Consider the following 9,494-nt stretch of genomic DNA (forward strand, 5'->3'; position numbering starts at 1 on the left):
TTTATTTATTTTAACACAATAAGAAAAAAGGTATAATGAATGAAATCCCATGAGAATACTCTAATTGTCTATTCCTCAAAAGCAATGTGGCTTTCCTCTAATGAAGTATTTTCTATAAATGATTTTTATATTATTCATTAAAAACAGATTAGCCTGCAGAATTTTGTAAAAATTACAAAAAGAACAATATATGTTACAAAAAATTTTTTCAAAATAAAGAAAAATATGACACCATATACTTGGCTTTGATAGGGTTTTTTGAGAGAAGGGTTTTTTGTTTTGTTTTAGCCACTGGTCAGTTATAATAGAGTAAATGAAATTCTATACCTACATTCCTATCCCATTTCAATGTTCCTTTGCCAAAGACAAATTAGAATCTGTTCTTTAAAATACTCCATATTAGTTCACTTTAAATACTCAACATGCTCAACTTGTACCTAAATTGGCCATAAAACTAAGACATATATTCACAATGAAAACATAATCCAAATTTCTTACCATGTCCACACCAACAAAATATCCTAAGCTCTCTTTTCCTGGCAAAACATCACAGAATATAACTGTTCCAGATTCTATAGTTTCTCCAACCTTCAAAGAAACTCTGGAGTTTATTTCCAAAGGGGGGAGTTCAACCTGCAATGTGTCCACTGGGCCTGCATAATCACTTTCCAGTCCATTGTCATCGTCTTCTATGATTTCTAGCTTGTCCAATGCAACAAATACTCCACAATCTTCATCACACTGAAAAAGCTGTTTCCCTTGATATACCCCATCAGTGAAACCTTGACCACGACCTTCTTCCTAGTTTTTAAGAGATTAAAAAAAAAAGATATAGAAAGATTATCCACAGGAAAAAGGATCTATCTTAGGGATTCCAGGGAAATTATTTTGGAAAAATTCTGAACAACACATAATAAATATAATTATTAGCAGTTATTGGTGGATTTATGATGTTTAAGACATAAGGAAAAAAGGTAAATCTGATGCTGAATAAAATTACCTGATAATTTCATTCGCTATGTCCACCTTTGAACCTCAAACTACCCACCACGTGGCCACCTCAATTGCCTTTGGATTTTAGTTCTGCACTAGAACTCCACTGTGCCCTAGAAGAATTAGCAATTGCCCTTATATCAGTAGTTCTTTTGGGCATTAATTTGACCCTTCAGATAATGCTGAACCCTCAATCCATGGCTGTTGCATTCTGGGAATCATTAGCAACTGTGCAAGTGTCTGGTATCTCCTCAGAGAAGAACTCTGTGGAGAGATGGAAAAAAAGAGGTCTGCTCCCAGAATAGATTCCTATATCCTGCTGCTATTGTTTTCCTTTTCCACAGTCATAAAATAATCAGAGCAATTAAAAAAATAAAAATAAAATTATCTGATAATTTCAAATTATTATATAATGAGTGAGTTGAGCTGGATTCTCCATTGAGATTCAAATATTACTTTTGTCATAAAAAGAAACATTTACTTTAACAGCAATTTTAGCTGCATTTCTGAGCACTTACTACATGCCAGCCACTAAATCCCATGTCAACATCAAAAAACACTACAAGTTGTATACTATCATCAGCACTTTAGTGAGGGGACACAGATTTAGAGAAAGAAGGTTGGTTGGGTAATAACCTGGCAGTCCAGCTAGTAACTGGCATAATTAGCAAATAAACCCTCAATATTTTTACTGCTTATAAAATTAAATCAAGAGGCAATAGGGCATGACATTCTAGCCACAAGAACGTCAAAATGTATTTCAAATTTAAGTTCTTGAAAATTAATATTAACTTTGGAAACATTTAGAGTTCTTGGGTCTAAGTTGATTTGACACGTATTATCAAAGACAACTATGAGCAAGTTTAAAATTGCTGCAACTTATTTCTTAAAAATCTTATATCTAAATGTTTATGACTTAATAGCACACATTAAGAAATGAGAAACCTGTAGATGATAATGTCACAAGATCATAAACAATTTCTGAAGTGATTAATCATAATTAGGGTTCACTTTTTAATGTAAGCAATGTTAAAATCTCTTAGATACAAAGTGTATAACAACTATGTCATCTATTTGTGTGTTCCTATGACATGAGGCAGTTTTTAACAACTTATATCATCTCAATTCATCATTAAAAAGTAAATCCTGGGGCTAGAGGTACAGCTCAGTGGTAGAACACATGCCTAGCATGCAGAAGCCCCACATACATACATACATACATACATATTTACATACGTAGTAAATCCTAAAGATCATGAATGTTAGAAATTACTGAAGACTTCTAAGAAAACTTACTTTCTGTTTCAAGAGGAAAAATACACACGTGCATACAGATACACAGAGACATAAACACACATACATGCACACGGTCCACTAAAATGGATCATCAAACTTACCAGTAATTCTACTCCAAAGAATATCCCCGACACCGTCCTCTCTGCTAATAAGGGTCCTCTGAAGCGCACAACTCCTGGAAATTTCTCTTCCCCAGACCGCAGCTGCACCTTCACAGGGCAGCCCACATCTATCTGGAGACCTTTACTTAGTCTGCTTCTGTTTTTAAACAGGCTCAGCCTCTCCTCACAGTTGGTTATGGCCAACAGTAACTCTGTGAATTTTTCGTTTATCTCTACAACATCCTTTTCGTCAACAAAGAGAACTGCGTGGGGTTGCTCTAGGATTTTTAATCCAATCTGATTTTTCTTGCCTTTGGCGGAAGGAATCCTCGAATGCCCCACAGAGCGGTCTTGGATGTACTGTCCTATACTCCCCTTTGGTACTTTAAGGAGCTTTTGTGTCTGTTTGTCTGTAACGCTGCATTCTTGAAGAAGCAAATAAAAAATCCGCTCTTCCCAATAGGGTGAAGTAACTTTTTCTTGGCTCCATAAGCCTGAACTCATTGTGATAGTAACTTCAGAACATTAGCTCAAAAAATGAACCACTAGTAAGTTTGTCGTAAAACTGCAAAAGATAAAATTCATTGGCAGTCCCAAAGTATGTTTTTAGCAATTTGGTGTCCATGCTGTAAAAAGACAGCAAATCAAAATGCCTGGTGAACAAGCAAAAAATAAACTTTAGACTTCATTCTATATAACCTAAAATTAAGTTTAAAGGCTTTGAAAATTTTCACTTGACTAATACACACACACACACACAACACACACACACAATATTTCCAAAAACACCTAAAAAGGATAAAAGACATATATAACTTGTATCTACAACTGTAATACTTATGGAAATCCAATTGTAAAGTACCTTCAAAGACAATATAATGATGATTGTTTCCAAGACTTTGTAATTTATAAAACCAGATTCTACTAAAAAAATTAAAGTTACCCTCATATACATATTCTGACACTTTTAAACTTTAAAAAGTAGCAATTTTTTTGAGACAAGGTCTCACTATATAGTCTAGGTTGGCCTTGAACTCACTATGTAGCCCAGGCCAGCCCTGAACTCTCTGTGATCCTCCTGCCTCAGCCTCTCAAATGCTGAGATTATAAGCATGCACCACCATGCCAGCAAAAGTAGCAATTTTAATGGGTTCTACCTAACTTTGATAAGCTACTGCATTGAGCAAAACACACATGAATCTTATAAATAAAAAGGTTATCATTTCTGAACACAGTTTAAATAAAAACTTATACACTAAGAGTTGAACATCTTTTATCAATAAAAATATATCACATTACGAGACTGTAACAATTCATTTGTCTATTTTGGTAATGGAACATTTTACTTCTGACTCAGTTTTATTTCTTTAATCTTATACACTTTGTTCCTAGGGAAATGCTAAGGACATTCATCATAGTTATCATCTAATTTCTCACAATCACAAATAATCAGATATAATCTCATTAAAGATTTTTTTTGTCATCAAAACTCAGACTACATGACAAAGACATACAATTTCAGCACAGTGATACTGAATCATAGATGCTTCTATCAAATATAGTGTTTTATAGCACAGTTTTAACTGTATGCAAGGCAGGAATATACAAAAGATTTTGTTTTCCGCTTTGAATTTTTGTTTGAAATTTTTACAAAAATAATAATCTTTCCCAATGAAATAGCCTTTCTAAATCTTGTTTTAATAGATGGTTAAAAACTAGTCAATTTTATTAATTCAAATTGAGGACTTCACTATTTTAATTATTTTGCTGAAAAATAACAGCTCATAGGAATTCTCTGTCACAAGAATGTGGCTATTTGGTTTCTAATACAGTACTTATTTAATCCTTATTTGAGATGGAGGTATCATTTCCATTAATCTGGCTAACAGCAACAACTGATAGCACTATCATAGTTATCCACTGTCTGCTTAAAGAATAAACACCTCTTTAAATCTAAAGAACCAAACTTAGGCTTAGTTATTTAACTTAGTGACCAAAAAAGCTGGCAACACATTTCTTTTAGAAAGCATTGTTCAGTAATGAGGTGCACCATCATGGAAAAGTTTTTACAAGTCTGAACCTCTGGCAAGCCAAAATGAGACATACAGGTTACCTAAGACAGGATAAGAGTCTGGCACCCCTTCAGACCAACAATAGTTCAGCGCTTTTGTCATAACTTGTAAGGACACAGGCAGAGGTAGGTACGTGAAGTCTCTTTTGTCTTCTTTTTTGTTGTTGTTTTGTTTTGATAATGTGCTCACTTCAATTCCACTTGAGGGCACTGTCTACTTCAGCTGGAATGGAATCAATTTATATCTGCCACTTACATAAGACACCTGTGGACACCTTATTCTTGGCACCACATAAACAAAACCCCTTAAAAGGTTGCTTGAACAACTAGCTGAGACTTTAATTTGGCTCTATGCCTTTCAGAAACCAGATGAAGTGTTTGGCTTTTTTTCTTTTCTTTTCTTTTTCTATTATTTCTTTTTAATAAAATGCTTTTAAAAGCCAGCACTTTTCAACAAGGAAATTATTTTTTCTTGGTCACTGAATTATCATTAGGAATATAAATTATTATGTGTGATTCTAAATATGGAAGGCTCTTTGTTACTTTGTTTAAAGGCTTTTTAGGTAATGCTTTCTGCGCTCTTGCGCCCGCTTTCTAAACATCTACAGTCTACAGTTCTCTCTTGCAATAAGCCATTTTCTGTGGTTTCCTGTAGCATGCATTTGACTCTTTTCAGCCTTGTTGCTTTCCAACTTATTGCTTCTGATTGGTTCTGAGAAACCAGGTAATAGATTTGTTTATTTACAGAAACCAAAGCAACACTGGAGGAATATATAAATTCTGCAAGAGTCTTTAGGATTAAAGTACAGAGGCCATAATGCAGAGATATTATTTTGTTTGCTTTTAGAAGGCTTAAGTAGTCAAAAAGCAACATCCAAAATACTGACCAAGAACCAAGAAGAGTCTAGGTTCTTTTTTAAATGTACTTATATTTTTTGGCCAAAAAAATTTTTTAAAGGATAAAGAAATTATTTTTGTAAATTTCTAAAAATGGCTACCTTCAATTAAAGTCAGAACCTTCTTTGAATTTTAGTAATTATTTATATGCTAATAATCCCTACTCTGTTTGTTCTCTAGCATAACAAATCATGTCACAATTTAAAATAAAAACAAGTGCAACAGAATATTGACAAAATTAAACTATTATATGTAATGCAGTGGGACACTATATTTTACATGAAATTGATTACAAAATTGCTTCAGCTTACTTACGGGCAACAATCCACAGTGAAAAATTGATATAACTACCTGGTTTATAAAAAGGTATATGGCAATAAATAATAATTTTCAAGTACTATTTTTCAACAGTGAACTACACAAGGTGTGGTGACTTTTTGCTACCTTACAAGAGAACAACGGTAATGAGCTTAGAATCAATAGGATGTGTCAGGTTAGACAGCTAGAACAGCGAAAGCAAAAGTCATAAAATATAGAGCTGGGGATTTGGCCCAGTGGTTCTGCTGCCTGCGCCACATGCAAGGATCCGAGTTCAATCCCCAGTACCAAAATAATAATAATAATAATAATAATAATAATAATAATAATAATAAAGTTATAAAATATTTAAAAGTATTACTCAAAAATAAAAAGCATGTGTCCTTTCCTCTTTTAGAAAGAACATATAAAGAATGGTTTGAAACTATCATATAAAAATTAATTCTCTTTTGCAACTCACAGAGAAAGCTGAATAGGGAATTTTATGGCCCTAGTCTAGAGATACACATGAAGATAAATTTAATTAATAATATTCTCAAAGTATCAGTATTACAACAGAAATATGCTAATACATATTTTCTCCCACTGGAGGAATGAATATAATGTCAACATTTTTTGGGGGGGTGGGGGACCGTGACTTGCTTTGTAGCCCAGGCTGGCCTCAAACTTGCAGAGATCCTCCTACCTCAGCACCCCCAAGTGCTGGGATTACAGGAGTGCACCACCATGCCCGGCAAAAATATTCTTTCAGAGGGCTATGCACAACAATTAAAGTCAAGATGACCAAGCAGTGAAACTGACTGAAGATAATACAAAGGAAAAAGATGCAGATCCCACTGTAAATGAGTTTTTCACCAATCAGGAAGGCTGGTTTATAGGTTTAGTATATTGATGCATTCAATAAAGTGTTAGACACTGAAAAACACAGAAGCATTAAGATCTGCCTTCAACAAATCATCATCCCATTTCACCCAGCCTCCCCTTTTAAGCAAAGACCACAAGAACAATAGGAAAACAAGAAACACAGTCAAACTGAAAATCAGGACAGTGTGCTAGGGTAGGGGTCGAAGTGAAGGGAGAAATTTTCACTTCATGCTCTTATTATTTGCAGGTGGAGTCACTGTAAGGGTGAGTATATCACAAATGACTCATCTAAATACTATCTTATTTCAGGCTAGTGAGTGATCATGAATATCTTGATAATTACTGTTAAGTTCTGAATGAAGATACCAAAGAGTTGAAATATTTAAGCTTAAAAAGCATGCTGAATAGAAAGGCTTTCTTTTGAGGACACTGGAAACAAGAGAACAATTCAGGGTCACATAGATCTGAAACCATATCTGGTTATCTGAGCTTATTGATGGGCTGAATTCAGATTAAAAGAGGATTCAACTGTAATGGTTTATAGTAATGTAATGGTTTACAATTAAACCAAGACAAGACTGAAGCACACAAATTGATCAATTTTCTATGAATGAAATGGAAAGATGATCAAGAAATATGTCTAACATAAAAAAAATTAAAGATTAGAATTACCAAGTCGCACATAGTGTAAATGATCATTAGCTACATAAAATGGACAATGAGTAACTTATCTAGAAGATACAATATCATTTTGATGCTCAAGTAATCAGGTTATACCATTCATAAGAACCTCATGACAGGTGTAATTCAAGAACTCCTGGCATCTCCTTAGATATCCTGTTCTAAAAACCACAGGAAGCTACCTAAATCAGAATAAAAATTATAATACTAAAATATTACCCCAAAATAAAAATGGCAAAAAAGAGGTAGGAAGGTTAGAGCGAACACCCAAGAAAGAAAACATGTGCGCCTTTTTCCACATGCTCCTAGATAGCCAGAATGATTACCATTTTAAGAAAGAACATCTCTCAGTAAAAGAACAAGTTGTTATATTATACAGCTAAACAAAACTATAGAGATTCTAGAACCAGAAAACAGACTGACTAGGTTTAAATAGTCCTCACAAGTACACAGTCCCTAAAACTAGTGGGACTTACAAGGTATTTATTTTTTAAAAATGCTCTTGAAGCAGCATGCTCATGTCAGAAGGATAAGGAACACTGCTGTCTTGCTAGAGTTAAATCTAGCCATTCCATTCCCAAACTGAGAATTCCCCAATTCCAACTTCTTTCTACTTCCAGGGCCAAGACCAGAAACTTAGTTAACTCAAATGGTAACAATGAAAACCAAAATGTCATTTCATCATCCTAACTGCCAAAATCTTCCTCAAGGTTAAAAAATAAAAAGACTCAGTAGGTGGGAGTATTTAATGATTTTTGCCTAAAATATCACTCACTATCCTCTGAATAAATGACCACTATCCACACTACTAATGGCTGATCAAGGAAAATTTCACAATTATGAAATCAAGTTGTTTTAAGACTCACTTGAAACTAGCTTCCTACAACCCATGCCAATCATGATACTTATAAATTCTGCATAAACAATGTAAAAACCTCTGACAAATTTAAGATCACCGGGTGAAAATCAGGAACAAACTGTAAAATAATGTGATGAATAGGATTATTATTCTTCTCCTCTGTTCTTCATTAATGACTCCCTTTGATCAAAAAGAACCATAACTTTGGCATGCTAGACCACAGAAATCATTGTTGCTCAATATCCCTTACTTTATATAACAGGTGGCCTAGGCTTATAAGCACCTCAAAAAAATTACCAGCTCAAAAAAGCTTTCTTCAACAAGAATACATTAAAATTTTGCAACAGACATCTGAGAATGTTGTGGGTATTATCAATATTCAGAGTACATGAACTTTGGTAAGAATTTCCAGTAAGTCGTTTTCTCCTAATACTGTTCTACATCAAATCCACCCACTACCCAGTGGGGAATGGCAGGCTAAATTCTTAGGGCCATTCAACCTACTTGGGTCATGAGGGGGTGTGCAGAAAATCAACACTTGAATCGACAGCCTCTTGAGGCCTGAGTTTTTCTCTGGGAGCTATGATGACAAAATGAGCAATCTTATTCTGATCTCTAATTAGCACCAATTAAAAAGCAAGGTATGAATGCTCCTTTGTTTAGCGAACTATACAACTTTCCAGGGAAAATAGGAGGGGAAGAAGGAATGATGGGGGTTGGGAGGCTGCAAGGCCACAGGCTCAGTAACTAGAAGATGACAACCATCCTAAACCATGCAAATGCCAAAGAGCGGAATGGAAAAGCAGCCAGGTACACGAATAACCGGATGACTGACCCGCCTAAGCATCAAACTCAAGAACACCATCTCTCTCCAAGACTTCACAATTTCCTCAGGGATGGTTAATAGATAATAAAACGAAAAACAGAAAGTAAAAAAGAATGCTATCTATGCAGGGCACACCTTTCAGCTGAAGAACTCTGAGTTGTGTAAAAGCCAGCCTCACGCTGGGAAGGGGGGAAACGGAAAGAAAAACCAGAACACGCCATTAAGGAGACCAAACCCTGACTGCTCTTCCTGGACAGGAGCCACAGGCATTCCCCCCAAAGCGACCGATCTACATGCCTTAAGACACAGACAGGAGACATTACAACCTGGGGCTCTCGCTACCAACGGTGGCTGTCAGGAGTCAGCCAGCAGCCCGTGCCTCGGTTTCCCCATGTGTAAATGGCCGGAGGCAAAGAGGGAGACTGAGTCCTGCCTGCTCCCACTAACGCCCTGTCTCTCCCGGGGTCCCGGCGGCAGCCACCACGCTCCCCCCGACTCGGGAGCCCTACCGGGAATGCTCGGGGATTGGGGAAGCCGAGCCAACGTCACGGGCTCAGCACCTCACGGGCCCGGCGGTTCGGGCAACTA

At 35.8% G+C, this 9,494-nt stretch overlaps 1 protein-coding gene across 3 annotated transcripts in view; it reads right to left on the minus strand.

Moving 5' to 3' along the window:
* Positions 1 to 9,494, minus strand: part of Cyld (CYLD lysine 63 deubiquitinase) — a 60,803-nt gene that overhangs the window by 51,121 nt on the left and 188 nt on the right. For 2 of the 3 annotated variants that reach the window (XM_033757755.1, XM_010629257.3), the window contains exons 2-3: positions 2,391 to 3,043; positions 499 to 801 (exon numbers count right to left, since the gene is read on the minus strand). In XM_033757755.1, coding sequence (XP_033613646.1) covers positions 499 to 801; positions 2,391 to 2,894 — 807 coding nt within the window. In that variant the 5' untranslated portion in view covers positions 2,895 to 3,043. Of the gene's footprint in view, positions 1 to 498; positions 802 to 2,390; positions 3,044 to 9,232; positions 9,402 to 9,494 lie in introns of those variants that run through there. The other variant, XM_010629248.2, reaches the window with a different exon arrangement.

Source organism: Fukomys damarensis, unplaced genomic scaffold (genome assembly GCF_012274545.1).
Source record: "Fukomys damarensis isolate Sample0158 unplaced genomic scaffold, DMR_v1.0_HiC HiC_scaffold_32, whole genome shotgun sequence".
Classification (NCBI taxonomy): Eukaryota; Metazoa; Chordata; class Mammalia; order Rodentia; family Bathyergidae; genus Fukomys; species Fukomys damarensis.